This window comes from Orcinus orca, chromosome 4 (assembly GCF_937001465.1).
Source record: "Orcinus orca chromosome 4, mOrcOrc1.1, whole genome shotgun sequence".
NCBI lineage: Eukaryota > Metazoa > Chordata > Mammalia > Artiodactyla > Delphinidae > Orcinus > Orcinus orca.
Window position 1 is genome coordinate 51,638,982 of NC_064562.1, and position 19,145 is coordinate 51,658,126.

The 19,145-nt window shown below is 35.7% G+C and overlaps 1 protein-coding gene across 1 annotated transcript in view; it reads left to right on the forward strand.

The window, feature by feature from the left end:
- ADAMTS3 (ADAM metallopeptidase with thrombospondin type 1 motif 3) overlaps positions 1–19,145 on the forward strand; it is a 301,009-nt gene that overhangs the window by 260,671 nt on the left and 21,193 nt on the right. The window contains exons 6-16 of the mRNA XM_004283565.3: positions 1,141–1,224; positions 3,146–3,302; positions 4,050–4,155; positions 4,565–4,708; positions 5,327–5,459; positions 6,923–7,036; positions 9,047–9,192; positions 10,162–10,337; positions 12,185–12,318; positions 13,864–13,987; positions 17,378–17,458. Coding sequence (XP_004283613.1) covers positions 1,141–1,224; positions 3,146–3,302; positions 4,050–4,155; positions 4,565–4,708; positions 5,327–5,459; positions 6,923–7,036; positions 9,047–9,192; positions 10,162–10,337; positions 12,185–12,318; positions 13,864–13,987; positions 17,378–17,458 — 1,399 coding nt within the window. The remainder of the gene's footprint in view (positions 1–1,140; positions 1,225–3,145; positions 3,303–4,049; positions 4,156–4,564; positions 4,709–5,326; positions 5,460–6,922; positions 7,037–9,046; positions 9,193–10,161; positions 10,338–12,184; positions 12,319–13,863; positions 13,988–17,377; positions 17,459–19,145) is intronic.

Below are 19,145 nucleotides of genomic sequence, written 5' to 3' on the forward strand. Positions count from 1 at the left end.
GAGCATTCTGTTGTCCTTGAGTTGTATTTCTTTTTAAGGTCTATCTTTCCTCTGTAGGCTTTAAATTTGCTGTGCCTTCTGTCCAAACCTCCTGGATCTTAAGTTGAATTGAGGTTGGTTTTCCATCTCTCTTTTAGTTATTGTCACAAATGTCCCTGTTCCTGAAAACAGCTAAGAACTTTGAAATGTAGCCAGCTAGCTCCACCTTTCCCATTTCTGCTAGCATTTGCCAACTTACTAAGCAGTCTTTATTCACACCAATTTTGCACTAGTATAACCAGAAGATATGTCTACTTTAGACTGCCAATAATTTACTGAGTGTTTTTGCATGTTAGCTAATCTCTATGGTCTTCATCTTCCTCATCTATGTAAATCTGTGTTGGACTATGGCCTCTGAGGTTGCTTAAGTTCTAATATCTGTGATTTTAAAGTATACCAAATTACCTGTAGAAATTTTAATTCAACATTAAAAATTAAATAAAAAGCAATGACTCAACTTTGCCTTTTTGAGCTATACCCAGGACTGGTATTATATGTACTTGTACAGTCATCTTAGTAATGCAGATATGGAAGGATTTCTTTACTGTAGGACTTCTAAAAAATCGTTGCCTCAGCTGCCCCACTCCTGGGGTGGAGGCATTGGGAGGCCCACCCAGTTACTGGCCCACAGATGGACCACCACAGCTCCTGCACACGGGCTTCCCCAACCAGACGTAGCACCCCTGATGGCAACAGGGGCACCTGGAGGACATGCTTGCTCTTTTCCTCCACATGGTTGCAGCCACTCAACAGCTGGCAGATGCTTCACCAGAGTCACCGTCTTGTGATGAATGTTATGTGTGGATCATAGCACACATGGACTTTTAACACTACAGTAGTTTAATGAAGCCCTTTTAAAGCATATTCTCTATGTTCATGGTACTGTGGGGTTTACAAAATAAATAATTCACATAGCCAAGAATTATTCCATAGTTAAAAGTAAATGATTTCATTTCAGACATCAGTTTAAACTAAACTAAAAAAAAAAAAGGGACTTGACTTCTATATTTGGGATTACACAACCATTACATACCCTAAATGTGCATCTCATGAAATCCTTTGTGTTGCCTTTCTTCAGGTAATTATCTACTTTGTTTCTAGGTGAATGAAATTTACCATGATGAGTCCCTGGGAGTGCATATAAATGTGGTTCTGGTGCGCATGATAATGCTGGGCTATGCAAAGGTAAAATGTCTTACTATATGTTAACTGTGAACATCAAGGACTGGATTAGCAAACAGATTAGATTGCTGAAGCCATAACTAACATTCAACGTAGACATGTCTCACGTAGACCCCAGTTGCTCTGAACTGAGAGGAGAAAACTGCCCCAATGAATGGAGATCTCTAAATTTGAGTAGATAATGAATGATTTTTGTGCTGGTACTATTTGCTGTGTTTACCTCTATTTTATGGAGTTGGAGATAATTATCCTGATTTTGGCATGACTGTATGAATGAAAATGAATGGATACCATTATAAAAAAAAAGAATTTAATCTGTCATCGTCATCAAATTTACGATTCATTTATTATTCCAAAACATCTATACTGAGTGCCTACTATGTGTCAGATGCTTTCTAGGTGCTTCAAATATATCTGTGAAGCAAAATAACAAAGATCCTTACCCTCTCATGATTTCTTGAAAACAATATGTGAAATATGAGTCTTTTTGATTAAGAAAAGTAAAGCACACGGTGAATATTTTTTTTATTTAAGAGGACATTAATCTTTTTGAAAGCAAAATGTTGGGTCAAAATACATACAATAGGCGTTTTTATGTAATGTAACTTTAGCTGGCTTTAAAATGACACTAGATGTGTCCCTGTCCTTGGAAATAATGGAATGGAGGAAGTGGTCTCTCCCTTTGAGGAGAAAACATAGGGGAAGTGACTAACTTGGCAGCTTTCTTGATGTTTAAAATTACATGTCCCCCTTCCCATAATTAATCCTCCTGATTATGGAATACTAATGAAATTATGCATTTAGCAAACAGGAAAAAAAATCCATGTGTTTGCATTTTATTATGTATGAAAACTTATCATTTCTGGTGAGAGGGTGTCATTGATCTTTAGTTTATCCCACAAACCTGACCTACTTTGTGTCTCCGACACAATGCAAGTCAGATCCAGATGGAGATGTTAACAGCCTTCAGTTGGTTATTAAATCATTTGTTAGGAGAAGTATGTGTTCAACTATAATAAACCAAACATTTTTCTTAAGAATGTAAACACTGATAAAAACATTTGCTGAAATGTAACAAAGCTCTCAGCCGGTCAGCCAAGTAGGGACTAATTTTGGGTTCCAAGTTCAATTTCTCATTCCATCAGAACTTCTCGGGGAAGTATGGCTCCTGGGTTCTTGAAGGATGGGGCCTTTCCCTCTGAACTTTTAACTCCTGACAATAATGTGATAGTAGAAGCATTCCAAGGAACGTCAATCCATCTCTTGGAATTGCAGGATATGAGTACACCCCTCTTCATTGCTGTGAGGTTAAAAAAAAGGGTAGGGTTTTTTTTCAGTGTGAGGTTTATATAATTTGACTGTTCCTCAAATCGAAGATTCCACCAGCTTTGCCAGCTCATTGAAGAACTTATATTCTACCCATATGTTGATTAATTTTGGACCCCCCCCCCCAAAAAAAAAAAATTGAAACTGAAGATCTTTCACTTTAACATCTCTGGGAAAAAAAGTTTCACGCCCAAATCTTTCCATGTATCCTCTATTTTTGTTCTTAATATTTATGAAACTAAAAATCTAAGCTAAATCAGGAATTCTTACTAGAATTTTTACCCAGTTGATTAATATTGAGTTGCTTCACAAAAGCAAAACGATCTCAGCGTCACGTATTTCCATTAATGGTGTCAGCCACCTTTCACACAGGTAATATCGATCATAAAGGTATCCCTCATGGGCATGTAGAATTTCCAAATGAGAGTATTTGGAAGTATTTATTTCCAAATAAGTATTTACTTCCAAGTAAGCCCCCGATAATATTATTGATCATTATTTAATTACTGTAATCTCAAATGTTAATTTCAGAGTAAGTTATTAAAGGAAGCCTTTGGGAAAATGCTGTGTATGTCTTTAACATATTGTTTCCTCCTAGTCCATCAGCCTCATAGAAAGGGGAAACCCATCCAGGAGCTTGGAGAACGTGTGTCGCTGGGCTTGCCAACAACAAAAATCTGATCCCAATCATTCTGAACACCATGATCATGCAATTTTCTTAACCAGGCAAGACTTCGGACCTGCTGGAATGCAAGGTATTTCCATTAACATGTAGAAGAAAAACTTAAGGGCATGACTTTTCAAAAGTAATCCTAAATCAGGGAGTCTGTTCAAATGTTCGGATCTCCACCATCACTTTCCTCCATGCATCAGCCAAGCATACACTCTCTTTCTGTTGCTTCCAGTGACTTCTGTGGAATTTGCAATGCTAAATGCCACCTAAATACTATGATAAATTACACTCTCCTTTACAATAATGAGTGTGCATCTGGGGTACAGAGGGGATGCTGTAAAATGTGGTGTGATTTCCACTAACTAATTGGAATGGGAAGGGAGATGCCATGGGAAATGTCTGCTGCCAGAGAGCTTTCTTCCAAAGTCAGCTTACATTTATCTAATACATTCTGATGTAGACTTTGGAAAAAATTAGACTGACCGTTTTCTTTTCAACGTTGGTGGAATTTCTGGCTCCCTTCATCAGTACCGTGATATGAAGGACCATTCACTACAGCAGAAAGACAGAGCTTGGTTGGTGAGCAGAACAGAATGGTAACCCCAGGCAGTTCCTTCCCTTAAGAGAGGAGAAAATGCAGACCCAGTGAATCTTTTTAGAGCCCATTACCTGTGGCTTTCCCAAGAGAATGTGGTGCAATGCTAGCAGAGAAATAATACTGCCTCTGTTTCCTGAAAAGCTTTTTTTTCCCCCTAGGCAAAGGTCCAGTAGTAATTCTTAATGGGTTTTCTCATAAAATGAAAATGAAAGTAATTGTTATTCTCTACAGGATATGCTCCAGTCACAGGCATGTGTCATCCAGTGAGAAGCTGTACCCTGAATCATGAGGATGGTTTTTCATCTGCTTTTGTAGTAGCCCATGAAACTGGCCATGTGTAAGTCACTGCTGACAGCTATAAAGCAAAAAAAAAAAAAAGAAAAAAACAAGGTCTTTTCTGTCTGCTTCTCTCAGTATTGTTCATACTTTGGGCAGAGTGCATGCCAGCATGCAACTCTCATCCCTTGCCAAGTTTGAGGGGCTGAAAACAGTGAAGAGGTCATGCACTGAAACTAAATGAGTGACTCTGGCTTACAGAGACACTCCTGGGCTTTTCGTAGCTATAGAATAAAAAAGGCATTTGTGTCAGATTGCTCTCAGTTTCACAGTGTCTGTGACTTCTCCACAAAAGCCACATTAACTTAAAAAACACCTATTTTCCTGTACTTATTTTCAAAACAGAAATTATGCCAAAGCCATGGCCCCTATGATGATTCTTACCAGTAGGGTCTCGCTTTGTGTTCTAGGCTGGGAATGGAGCATGATGGACAAGGCAACAGGTGCGGTGATGAGACTGCCATGGGAAGTGTCATGGCTCCTTTGGTGCAAGCAGCGTTTCATCGTTACCACTGGTCCCGCTGCAGCGGCCAAGAACTGAAAAGATACATTCAGTATGTCTCCTTCTGCGTGTCATGAGAATGTTATAGTGGAAATACAGACGTGAAACTGGCTCTTAGGACCTTGATCAGAACCAAACTCCCAGGGAACGAAAACTTTTGTTCATAACAAACATTTTCTTCTGACTCAGCTTTTGGCACAGTTCCACAATGTAATTGCAGTATTTTAAGCCATGAGCCTAGAATTCAAGTGAATTTTTTTACTGTGGTTTCCTTTTAGTAAATTCTTTATGGAATCTTTGACTAATGGTCAAAGTTGATTTGAGGAGGGGATGGTCATGCGATGCCTGCATAGGGTACCACCTATACTCTGTAACATAGGGGTCAGGATCTGCCCTGCCACACCATGGGCGGGTTCAGCTAGGGACACGAACAAGGTTGTCATGGTTCTACTGTGTTTCTAAGTATGGTTGGCTTATTTTCCTGGGATGAATAAAGATGAATGGTCTTTTTCTAAATGGGGCTGAAACTAAAAACCTTAAAAGGTATGCTTTTGTAACCTTGCTTTATGATCTGATGAAATTCCCGAGTATGTAACCTAAGAATACTTTTTCATTGGAACGTGATAAAAAAATGAACATTTAACTACATGCAGTATTTTCCTTCCTACAGTTCCTATGACTGTCTCCTTGATGACCCTTTTGAACATGACTGGCCCAAACTCCCAGAACTTCCTGGAATCAATTATTCTATGGATGAGCAATGTCGTTTTGACTTTGGTGTTGGTTATAAAATGTGCACTGCGGTATGTTACAGTCAATTTAGATTTTGCATATTGAAACCTACTTGCTTAGCTCCTGTTTGGTGACATTTACAGACTCACTGGTGCAAGAATATGAACCAGCAATTTTGTGTTTGCTATGTCAGTACATGCTAAAGCTAAGTGCTTTAAATATGCTATCTTATTTAATCCTTGTGACAGGCTAGAAGGGAGTTGGTATACTTTTATTTTACAGATGAACAAGCCAAGACTTACAGAGATTAAGCAACTTGCTTAAGTCACACGTCTGGTAAATAGGGCTTTTTATATGTTGGAGAAAGCTTTATTTGTTAAAGCAAGAAAAAAAAGTATTTCATCAAAAGAAGTTGATCTGCTGTTTGAATTCCTCCATATGCAGATATATACAGATATTTGGTTTGTTTGTAAGGTATACACGGTCAGCTCCTAATGACCTGCGATAATGTTCTGACCTGAGAATTCTAAAGCTTTGGCTCACTAGTGTAGAAAATTACAGTTTCTGCATTAGGTAATAGGAATTAGAACAAAAAACCCAGATCCAAAATGAGTACTAATTAAAAAAAAAAAAGCTATGACCATGAGTCTGTATCTGGATAATTAGTGGTGTAGGCAATGAAGATGTGGGTAAACTGCTGTTTGATATATATACATATATATTTTTAAATTTATCTAAAGAATGATAAGATATTTACTGTTAGAGAGCGGATGAGGAAACAGTAACACAAATATGTGTGCTTAACATTTGGATATTATAATGTAGTGTTTTAGGAAAATGAAAGACATCCTTAAGAGTGAGAAGACTAAGATTCTGGTCTATCTCTGTTACTGTCTTATTGTATCCATAACTATAGTCTTACCTTATAACCCGTATTTCTCAGCCACAGATTGTTATGAAGATCAAATATATGGAAAGTACTTTATAAACTATATGAATGTATTGTATATTTTGTTATACCTGGAATACATTATCCTACACAGAAAGTTTGACAAATATTTTCTGCTTTTAGTTGGCTGATTATGATGGGCATTTTTATTATTTATTTCTGACTGGTTCATCCATTCAGGGTTAAAAAGAAGCCATTCTGATGGCTTGAGAGCTGCAAAACCACTATAATGTTTTCATATTTAAAATGTTCATAATAATTACTCATTCTTTTAAAAATCCCAATATTGTCTATTTGAAAACCATAAGACAGAACTGGCATAAAGAATAGAAAAGTCAACAGAAGAATCCCAGACAAATCATTGTTTATCAGTGTTATTTTAGAAAAGTGGAATGAAAGTATTCTTTACTTGGAATTCTTAGACAGTGTTTGTTTGTTTGTTTTCTTAACATGCCACAAGTTTGACTATTAACTTGAAATTAAAATATGCAAAAAACATGACATGAAGAAACTGTGTAGAAGGTGTTGTTGGTACAAGTCATTCCATCTCTATGTCGCTGACAGTTTGGTTTTTTTCTCTTCTAGTTCCGAACCTTTGACCCATGTAAACAGCTTTGGTGTAGCCATCCTGATAATCCCTACTTTTGTAAGACTAAAAAAGGACCCCCACTTGATGGGACCGAATGTGCTGCTGGAAAAGTGAGTATAATCTATTTATACAATAAAGATTTAAGATACGTTGCATAATAATCATCTTTAAATAACATGTATCATCATTTTTAAGAAAACCATAGTACATAAAGTTTCATTGTGGGAATGCATGAACACTGTGTACAAGTTTCCTATAGCTGCTATGACAAATTACCCCAGACTTAGTGGCTTAAATTAACAGAAAACTACTCTCTCAGTTCTGGAGGCTGGAAGAACAAAATCAGTTTTCACTGAGCTGAAATCAATGTGTGGGCCAATGATACTCTCTCCAGAGGCGCTAGTGGAGAATCTGTCCTTAGCTCTTCCAGCTTCTGGCGATTGACTGAATTCCTTGACTTGTGGCTGCACCGTTCCAGTCTCTGCTTTTGTGGCCACATTGCCCCCTTCTCTTCTGTGTATAAATTTCCCTCTGCCCCTCTCTTATAAGGATACATGTGATGGCATTTAGGGTCCACCTGGATAATCCGGGATAATCTCCCCATCTAAAAATTCTTACTTAATTACATCTGCAAAAACTCTTTTCCAAATAAGGTAACATTTACAGCTTTTAAGGATTAGGACCTGACATCTTCGAGGCCACTATACAGCGCCCTGCTGATAGAATAGGAAGCGGCAGCTCAGCCGAGTATCTGGGCCCTAATGGGATTTGATTTACTTGCTGGCATCCCATTCCTTGTGAAAGTTGTCCAAAAATAAAGTCATGTGAACTTGTACAGAAGATTTGGCCTTGCTCTTTGGGGAAAGATGCCCAGAAGTTTCAATCTCAAGTTACGTAGTGAGGATCAAATGCTCAGAAACTGGCCCAGTGCCAAGCTACGCTACTCAGGAGGGGAAAGATCATGAAACCCAAAACAAAGGGATGTTAAGAGCTCAAGTTGAAGAGCTTTGACTAGTTTGGAAATAAGATATTGTAGATAGGACCAAAACCTGGCAAAGAAGATTTATATAGCTTTTAGGTCTTCTGAAGCCCTTTAAAGCTCTATTTCGAATGTGTATAAACTGTACTTGCTATGAGAATTACAAACATGATAATAATAATAAAATCTCCCATTATTCACGTTTAAACTCTTAGGCACTATGCTAAACTTGTACAGTGTGTTGCTTTGGGAAAATTCAGTATTACAGACTTCTGACTGAAAAAACAAAAGCAACAATGAGTTGATTCATTTTTGCTTTATGAAAAAGGTATTCTGTAAACCAACTCTGAACATCCAACTTCCCTAAATATATTTGTGTTATGTTTCAATTTCCCAGAATTGAGTTTTAAGAAACACTTTCATTGTATGTACGATAAAAAAGTGAGTCAAAATGTTGGAAGGGAAAAGAACTAACACCTTTTGAGCATCTGCTGTGTGCTGGGTACTGTAAGCTCTAGGCCTCTACAGTATCCATGTTTTAGTACTCCCCACTTAGTTTTTCCGGTCAGAGAGTCTTACACTACTCATGGTCCTTTCCGGGTCCCAGTTTTCCTCATCAGAAAGGTAAAGATCATATATCTCTCAGAATCATTGTGAAGGAAAATTTTAACAATTATGTACAAGTGTTTTGAAAGTTCTATATGTTTTAGATATGTTATGTTAATTATTTTCTAAATTAAGACATATGGTTTCCTGTCATTATTTTAAAGGGGAGCAGATTGCCCTTAAAAAACTCCAGTAATATAGATAATGAGGGATGAAGGGTAGAATAGCACCTACTGGGCAAGTTGGGTGCTCAGATCATCCTTATTGATTATGATGTTTGATACTTACTGGTAAATGTGTCATTTAAAACCTTGTCTGAGTGAATGTTATTTTTTTAATTTTAATTTTATACTTAAAAATGCAAGTCTAAATTACCCAGTGTACAGGGCACTGCTTTGAGATAATTTTAAGTGTATTTTTGCCTGAAAAAGAAAATAAAAAAGAAATGAAGTTCTTCGCTTGGTGATTCTTGTATAACAACTTCAGCTTTAGCATACGCACGATTTTCATGATTGCTTTGTGTCGTTTCCCTAAGTGGTGCTATAAGGGTCATTGCATGTGGAAGAATGCTAATCAGCAAAAACAAGATGGCAACTGGGGATCATGGACCAAATTTGGCTCCTGTTCCCGGACCTGTGGAACTGGTGTTCGCTTTAGAACACGCCAGTGCAATAATCCAATGTGAGTATAACTCCTGTCATTCTGGTTATTGGGATAGACCAGAAAATGCTTCAATATCATGTCGCTAATGCTCTGTTTCTTGAAGTACATGTAAAACACAGAACGTGAAAACTAACGGTTTAAGTTTCTATTTTGGGTAAATCCCCATTTATCAATCTTGTGAAGAGTAGTCCATGGTTAAGATTAGAGATTGTTAAAGAAATTGCTGTTTGGGAGGATAAGGAGCTGAGCGGGGAAAGCAGATGGCTGTGCTCTTAGGACCTGGGCACCAAGGCTGTGAGACCCGCTGGAGGAAGGTCAGGCCTGCCGGCAGGAGCAACACCAACCAGAGGCTCCCTCACTTCCGAGTTAGGAGAAGAATGCTTCAGAGCTGGTGACGGGAAGATGGTGAAAGAAGGCCAACGAACTGTTGGGGGAAAAGTTATCCTTACAGTAGTTAGAACAGCGAGGGTTCACCATGAGCCACACTCTGTTCTAAGTGTTTTCAACATGCTAACTCATTTAATCCTCACAGTGTTTCTCTAAGGAAGATTGGATTATTATTTTCATTTTACATATTAGGAAACAGAGGCATAGAGCTGTGATCAGTGTTTCTTTGGGTTGCTTCTACATGTTTTATACATGATATAAAATATAATTTTCCTGAGACCATATACCTGTTTTTTGTTTCTTTATATACTTTTGCTGTGCATTTAAAATACACTGCTTTAATATTTTAAAGCAGTGTATTGAAAAATACACTGCTTTAAAATATACTGATGTAAGTTGAGTTTGGGAATTCCCGCCACCAAACCTCAGCAGGGAGAGGATAGTGCTTTTGGAAAGGGATTGAAAGTAGGAAGTATGAGTTCATTCACTTTGTGCTGGCAGCTCAGAAGCCTTGGCTTTCTGTCCTCCAGCACTGTGTCTGCAAGTTTCAACTGCTGGACCAGAGCCAAAAGGCCTTTTTAAATGTTGTCTTTTCTTTAGGCCCATCAATGGTGGTCAGGATTGTCCTGGTGTTAATTTTGAGTACCAGCTTTGTAATACAGAAGAATGCCAAAAACACTTTGAGGACTTCAGAGCCCAGCAGTGCCAGCAGCGTAACTCCCACTTTGAATACCAGAATACCAAACACCACTGGTTGCCATATGAACACCCCGACTGTGAGTAAGATGCCCTCGCTTTTCCTGCTGTGTCGATGGTTACTTAGAGCTTAAGCTTTGTCAACACACAATCCCTTGGACTCTTGATCTCTACTTGGTGACTTAGAAAACTTGGTGCTTATAGGGGTAGGTCCTCCCGGGTTTCCAAGAATAAGGCTAACACACGCCTTTCTCTAGAAAGGTGAGAATTATGGCATAGCTCCTGGGAAGCAGCATTGCCACCGTCACTACTGGAAAGACAAGTAGAAAGCAACACCTGGGAGAGATGTTGAGTCTCCTCATGCAACTGAAATCCCTCTACTAGGAAATGCTTCTAGAATATTGTGATCCTTCCTTTCTGAATAACTAGAGAAAAATATAGTTATTTTACAACCAAGTCAGGAATAAGACAAAGACCATTATTTAATAACAAAAGGCACTTCATAACCTTTTACTTTTGTACTGTACACTGGTTATCAAGAAATACACTTGGAAATTCCCTTGTCATGTTTCACTTCTTACCCCTGAATTTTCGGTTAAATCTGTTCAAATGGGAACTTCTTGACAAATTTCTTAGTTGAGTGAATAAAAAGTAGTTACGGAATTATTGTGTGATATAATACACTGCTGAGTTCAGTTTAAAAGCTGTTTTAAAGGAAAGATGCATATGTGTAGGAATTCAAAATTGCAATGCATTATTTTGATTTATTTTGGGGAAGTGAGTCACATAACTTAGATTTAATTAATGAGATCCTGCAAGAAGCAAAAACTATACTAGGCCTTTGAGTCAAACAAGAGAGAAACCCTAAGACGGGGAAGAGATGGGAAGTGAGTAGACATGAGACTATTATAGGGCTGAGGAGAAAAGTGGCAGAATCTAATTACAATGGGATGAGTGGGAATACAGAAATGAGGATGGGCAGAGGATGCACATCTTGGTATTTGGTATATAACGCAGGGTTTTTTTCACCAAGTTGTCATTCTGTGTTTGGAAAACAAAATTGGGGGGAAAATGAAATCAAAGAGTAAGTCAGTGCTTGGCATATAATAGGAATGTAATAAATTTTGGAAAGACTCACACTACCATGGTGAAACTTTTAGTATTAAACATATATATAGTATTAAACATATATTCATTTGCAGAACAGACAGTAGTTGGACTTTTATATTACTAATGCTTACAATACTTCAACTTCTGGTCATCTTATACAAGTTCATTAGACCACTGATCGTTGTTGCAATAGAGTTCTGAAAGTTTAATTTTGAGATGTGAATGAGAAATGAGGTCATGGCATAGATGAAGACAGGCAATGAAACTATAAAATTGGTAAGCTTGGTCTATGAGAACCTATATGAGCAAAGAATCTGAAAAAGAATAGATATATGTATATGTATAACTGAATCACTTTGCTATACACCTAAAACTAACACACTGTAAAACAACTATACTCCAATAAAATTAATTTAAAAAAAAAAAGAGAAACCCTTTCAGTGCTCTAAGTGTCACTAAAACTAAATTGATGCTGAATGAAATTTATTGAACAGCTGTGGTTAAATCTAGGGTAGCCAGCCATACGACCTGCGTTGCCTGGGACAGTCCCAGTTTATACCTATTGTCCCTGTGTATATTATTAATAGAGCCCCTTTTCACTGTCAGAATTATCCCAGTTTAGATGTCAAAGCGTAGGGTCACCCTGGTTTAAACAAATATGCCAAGTATGCATACTTTTCTCCTACTCTTTATTTATTTATACAATTTGTTTTCAGGAAACCACATTGAAACTGTATATTTTACAAACAAAATAAACTATACTGTTCAAATATACCATTGTACATAAATAGTCGACTTAATCCTCCATCTTATGCAGCCAAGAAAAGATGCCACCTCTACTGTCAATCCAAAGAGACTGGAGATGTTGCTTATATGAAACAGCTGGTGCATGACGGAACGCGCTGCTCTTACAAAGACCCATACAGCATATGTGTGCGCGGAGAGTGTGTGGTGAGTTCAGATTGCTTCCCCCAAAGCTTCGTACAGTAGTGTGCAATTCTACTTTTCCTTTCATTCATCTGCATATTTTCAAAAATATTTTAACTCTTATCTGAGATCACATTACAATGAGAATCTATGAATAGTTCAGTAGCTAAGCTAAATTGGGAAGAAATTGCAATTAATCAAATCAAACTTTGGTCACTGGCAAAATCAAAATTAGTTTTCCTAATTTCCAGCCAAATGCATTTTTGGTGGCTTCCTCTGATACCTCAAGGCTGGGAATACAACTTGGGAACCATGCCTTGGCTTTGAGTATATTATAGTAGCCATCCACTAATACAATACCAAGTCTTTTTAAAAAACTCAATGCTAAATGTGTTTTATCGTTTGTTTAAAAGATGATAGAAACTTCTCTTTCTCCCTGTCTCACCTTCCAATTAATTCTAAGTTTAAACACTGAGTTCCACATCAGAACAAAAGTACTAGTGAAGATGTAAAAACTGTCTTTTGCCCATTTAATCTTTTCTTTAATGCAGTTTACTTTCTGTTCATGTTCACAGGTTAAAGCGATAAGAAATTATCCTTATTAACCGAACACATTGCTCCTGTTTGATTCGTTTTCACTTCAGCATAACTAAAGTGTTATATAAAAGAATCTCAAATTCGCAGATGCCTCATAGCTGAACAAAAATTTCCTTAAAGTAGAATCTGTGTTTTGTCCATCTTTCACCTCCCACAGTATCTGGTGCATTAAATGTATATGTTGTCGGTATTTTCTCTGCTCACTTTCATCCCAAACTTATGAGTGCAGTATCATTATCATTATCCAACACTGATTTATATTAAGGACCTACCCCAGTTCAGAAAACTTTTCAGTAGTTCCCTGTTAAATTAATGTGAAAATATAAACTCTTCCTGATATTCAACGCCTTCCACAGCCTGTGATTTGCAGATCTTTCACTATTCTTCACCACCATACAACGCTAACTTTCCATTAGTTTAGGTACGGTTCACATATTATTATCTGAACCCACTTTTGATGACTTCTGTGGCTCTGTTTTAATCCCTTTTTATTCTTGAATTGCCTTTCCACACCGTCTGTTCCTTCAGGGCACTATGAAAATCTCCACTACATCTGTGATGTTTTGTCTCACATCCCTTACCAACTTGTAAAGTCTGTACTAATAGACAACTCACTATTTTAGTATTCATCTTTATAAATATGAAGGCAACAAGGGAGAAACGCCTCTTAATTTTGTCTCCTCAGCATCAGCTACAACTTCTGCGTTCCACAAATGTTTGATGATTGCCTATGTATGACGGGGGAAACACTTCATTAGACCGAGGGAAATTTATACTTTACTGCCCAGAGTACAAGTCATTTTATTTCATAGTAGTTCTTTAAAAGACTGAGGGATTAAAAATCAGAGCTAGAGAGGAATGTTGGTTCCTGTCTGTGGGCCGATGATGAAACAAATGGTGTATCATTCTACAGGATGCTGACCTTTACTTGGCACGTTAAACTTAGCTACATTTAATATCTTCTCTCCCCAGAAAGTGGGCTGTGATAAAGAAATCGGTTCCAACAAGGTTGAGGATAAGTGTGGGGTCTGTGGAGGAGATAATTCCCATTGTCGAACCGTAAAGGGGACGTTTACCAGAACACCCAGGAAGCTTGGTAAGATGAGGTCTCTCGTGAATTCAGTATCCTTCTCCATGATTTGCATTTGTCTGAGACTTCTTTTAGGAATGCCGCACTTTCTCTATAAACATAAAAAAATTAGCTGCTGATTTATTTTTATTCAGATTACCTTTTAAGGAATTATTTTAACAACTTTGACAATTCATACTTCATAGTGTCCATGATAAAAAATAAATCTACTAAATGTAGATAAGGAACAAATAAAACCAATATCAATTATAGTTGATATTATTTTATTATTTTATCAATTAAAATCTGTTTTGTTTAATTCTGTGTCCTTAATAAAATGCATTAAACCTAATTATTAGAATTAATGCTTATTTTGAATTTTCTGTTGCACATAAATTGTTGATCAGAAGTTAAAAATATTATAAAACTTTAAATACAACTTTAAAAATATTACATTCATTTTGCTTCTTTTATAAGTGAACAAGTTTATCCCATTTATAAATCTATAAATCTAGGGTCTATATTTCACATAATATTTACAAGTTTATATCAAACAAGTTTGAGGTACATACAACCAAAAAATAACCTGAGGTATAATTGCTTATGTGTTTGAATTTCTCTGCTTGTTACACAGTCAATGGCCTGGACTCAGGCATGTGGTGAAGGTTCGTCAGATGGAACCAAAAGCAAATAATATGCAAAATTATTAGTATTTTCATAATAATTCATTGGAATTTTCATAAGACTTAGATATAAACATTGATTACTGAATAATTTCTTTAAATTTGTAACAAATATTGTTCAGTTAGTCCACAAATTTATTGGACAAATGTCTCTGGGAATTCAGCATTTAAAGATAAATTTAATGTGAGGCTTCCCTTGAAAAGCTTCTCTTACATCCAAGATATAGCCTCTTATAGAATAACAGAAAACAAGATAAAACAAAACAAAAACAAAGATTTGGTTTACTTTGAGCACATTGTCATAGCGCTAATTTTTCCTTTTAGAAAAATAAGAAGTATAAAAAACTGTTCTTTATCCAAATAGAGTAATTCTCTTAGTTCTTTTTGCTCCCATTATACCCCAGGTACGCAGCTCAAGCCATTTCCACACATATCAGCTTTGCTCTTTGATATATTTAGAGCTAGACAGAGGTAGTTGATTATATTCTAATGTGTTTTTCTTAAGCATTCCCTACTCTAGTTACTGATATCTTTGCTATTCCTGTGTGATAATTTACTATGCTTTGTACTTTGAAAATTGTTAAAAATCAAATATTGCCATTTCTGGCTGATTGTATTATTTTAATAAAGCAAACAGAATTAGAATTATATACATATACAATGGTTTTGGTGGAGTAACGTGATTTTCTCCATCTTAATGTGAAATAATTCACCGTGCTTTCTTTATTGCAGTTACGTATTGTTCGTTTAGGTGTAAAATAATTAATTTTTTATTCCCAGAGTGAATGAATGTAAAGAAAATGGTTTTTACCATTATTATCCATTCTATATTATGTGTAATAAAAGGCAGTGATACTTTTTTTCAGATACCTCAAAAATTATGCTAAACCTGTGAATCAAGTTCTGAAGAAGAGAAGAAAGCTTTAATCAGTCATACAGATTCAAACCGTTTGAACATAATCTAACATCCATTTCTTTGAACTAATGTTATCATCGTAGTTATTCAATAGACTAATTAACCTTTTCCAACAGGGAAAAATTTAAGCAAGAGGTGCCGTAAAGAATTCAAGTTGCTGGAAAATGAAATCTGCAAGTATTCAACTTCAAATCACCTATATCATTTCTCATTCACGCTTAGTCTTACTTTCATTGACTATTAACAGTTTACTGGCATTAGCTAACTGTTATAAATGCATTTTGACTTCAACATATAAAATTATGGAACATATTTTATATATTACCTAATAAAATATATATAGCTTATAGTATAGTCAATGAAACAGCAAGACTTTGATAAACATTGAACCCTCCACTAATTAAAGACATTCTATTTAAGGGAAGATGAGAGGCGCCTTCACTTTACCCAAAGGAGCTCGTAATATTTCTCTTGCTGAAACAAGGGAAGCTAAAAATGTACTGGGTAAGTTGTAGCAAACTGCAGAAAGATGGGCATCCATAAATGGCATCAAGCTGTTTTGCTACACTTGGCATCTTAAGCATGTTACTTCCAGCTATTGCACTCAGGCAGACATGGTACATTTCAGGTACTGAGTATCACCCAGGCTTAGGTGCTGAAAACCCTGACCCCAAAGTGAGCACTCCATTTAGTTAAGACACTAATAAATATTGTAAAAGAGTTAGGTAAATCTACACAAAGGTAATAATTGTCAATATAGGAAATGACAGAAAAACAGATTTCTTTCTGATTCCATAAGCAATTTTGTATTTATAACTGAATTTCTGTCAATACTTGTAATGTATGAATTATAGGTTTCATGATGTAATGAAGGTGTATAAGTTGCATAATCTTCCTATATTCATTTTTTTCTTACAAGCGAGGTAAAACATCTTGGTTTCTCTATTTGCCCTGATTATTGTTGATTTATGGTTAGGATCTTAATTCTAAACGATCTTAAGATAATTTTTAGGACACGTGATAATACTAAGAAGGTTTGTTATATAAGACAATGACTGCAATACGATTGATATGTGATTTTAAAACCCAAGACAAGCTATTCAGCATATTGGTTTTGTGATTTCTCAGTTAGAAGATTGAACTTAGGGTACGTGTAGAGGCAATGCACAACATAACCTGCAGACATATTCCAACCAAATCTACAGCACATATTTTAAAACATTCCCCTTTAAAACGTGTTTAAAGCTTTCAAATTAATTGCTGATCACAATATAAATGAAAGCTACTCATGGATTTTTCTTTTGTAATTTCTTTAGAATAAAGCAGGTGTTTAAATCTGAAGATATTTCATGAGTTAGAAGTTCAGCTGTTTATACTTGCCACTTAGGCTTTTAAAATAGTATATAGACAGGTAAAATATATCAAGAAGTTCACCAACTAATTGCGCTAAAAATGGACCCCTATTCAAAAGGATGGTTTAGAAAACTAAAATCACATCGGAGGGACACAGGGGAGTATAGTATTTGCCTGAATTATTGTTGATACAATTTGTAGGTCAGCACAAAATAAGTGACTAATGGGTTAGAAACTAGATTAATTTTTTTCCCTCAACTTAATTAAAAAAAAGATTCCTCTGATCTTATGCCAGATGTCACAAAAGCTACCAATGCTTTGAAATTAATTTCTGAAACTGCTTCTTTCGGTTTATGGATGCCCTCTTCTGCACACAGGAGCAGTTAGAATGTAATGCCTGACTAACCATGGTTGTTGCTTTTGTTTTCTTCTTTGCTGCCTCCAATATTTACTACACATGCAAAGGGTACCTTAAGATGTTTGATATACCCCCTGGTGCTAGACATGTGTTAATCCAAGAAGACGAGGCTTCTCCTCATATTCTTGGTAAGTGTTTCTGTCTGCTGGCTCTGCTTTAACATGCACTGAAAACATAGAAATGTCAAAGAAATAATATATAGAGATACATATGTATGTATTTCTATATATACACATAAAATTCAAAATTATATGTAAATGCATTATTATGTGATTTTTGTTGGTCATTTCTCCCAACTATTCTTTCTCTGAAATAAGAAATATTCAAAACTAGAGTTTTAACTTTTGGTGAAACCTGGGTTGGTTCATCATGACATGAGGGAAAAAAATAATTTCACAGGTTTGAATTTGTTATGCATTTTTGCTCTGTATTAGGAGATGAGAAAAATAAATGTTAATAAAATGCACTAAATTAAGAATAATATCAGAAAAATTTGCCATATTTATGTTGACAAATTAGTTCTGATATTTTGGTTGGTGCCATACTGCATGCCTCTTCTTTTAGCGCATTTTAAGTTCTTTGACTGAAAAGCAACCACATCTGGATTTTACTAGTCCAATAAAAATTTTCCTGATATCTGTTATGTGTCCAGTTTCTGACTGGCACATGCAGATTCATTTTCTGCATGTTTTCTGTTTATTATCTGCAAATTATCCTGTTTATAATTTCTAAAAGAAGATTCTTTTCCTCCTTTATGAGAGGATCACGTAGAAATGTCACTCTAAAGGGGTTTGTATTCAAAGTGAACATACAAATGTAAACATAGCTTTCACATATTCCTTGAGCTATAAAAGCACTAAGAAGATTTCTGAAACTGACACATCTGTCAAACCTATGAAAATTTATAGTAAATTACTTTTCTAAACTTATGTAACTTAAAAAATGGATTGTTTTTTGGTGTTTCGTAGAATTTTTTTCTTTTTGGTATTTAAAGTATATTCACTACTAGGTTCCAAAATAGTCTCTGCTGTCTAGCTGTATTTCTTTCTCCAGTAACTGAAATTCCCTACTTTTGATTCTAGAATTCAGATTATTCTCCTTGGAAAAATTAGACTAGTTTAAAAATTTCAAGGGGAATAAATGCATTTAACTAAAATTACTCATGTTTTCTGCACATTTTCGGTAATGGTAGCAACTTCTGAAATTTTATTTCCTAACATCATTAAATGCCGATGTACCTCCAGACTTTAAAATCCCGTTTGTTATTTTTTATCCATTAGAGAAAGCATTTTATTTTATAAGGTATAGTAAATCTATAGTATATTACAAATTCTATCACCAGTAAAGAGCTTTTCCTGGTCATATAAGTTGGTAATGTGACCTTAGTAAAGAGCTTTTCCTGGTCATATAAGTTGGTAATGTGACCTTAGAATTTTATAGTCATAGGACTAATTGTTTGTTGGCCTAAAAATTAGTTCAACTATTTTGAGTACCTATAATATTTTGCCTTAACTTGAAAGAGATACACAGTAAAAAAAAAAGACATTGTGTTATATTCTGTCCTAGCATAAATCATTTGTATTAATTGTTGTGGAAATAGCCATTATTTTAAAAATATTTCCACCTTCCTGAGGAAATGTATATGATGAATGGGTTAGAAACTGTTGACCTCTTCAGCAGTGTTTTCAAATGGGAATATTTGTCAATTTTTATTTCTTATTTAACCATCTTGCCACTGTTTTTAACTGGTTAGGAATGCTTCTTGAGAATTTTGAATGCCTAATGAATGAAGTAGGAGTCCTATCAGAAGTAACA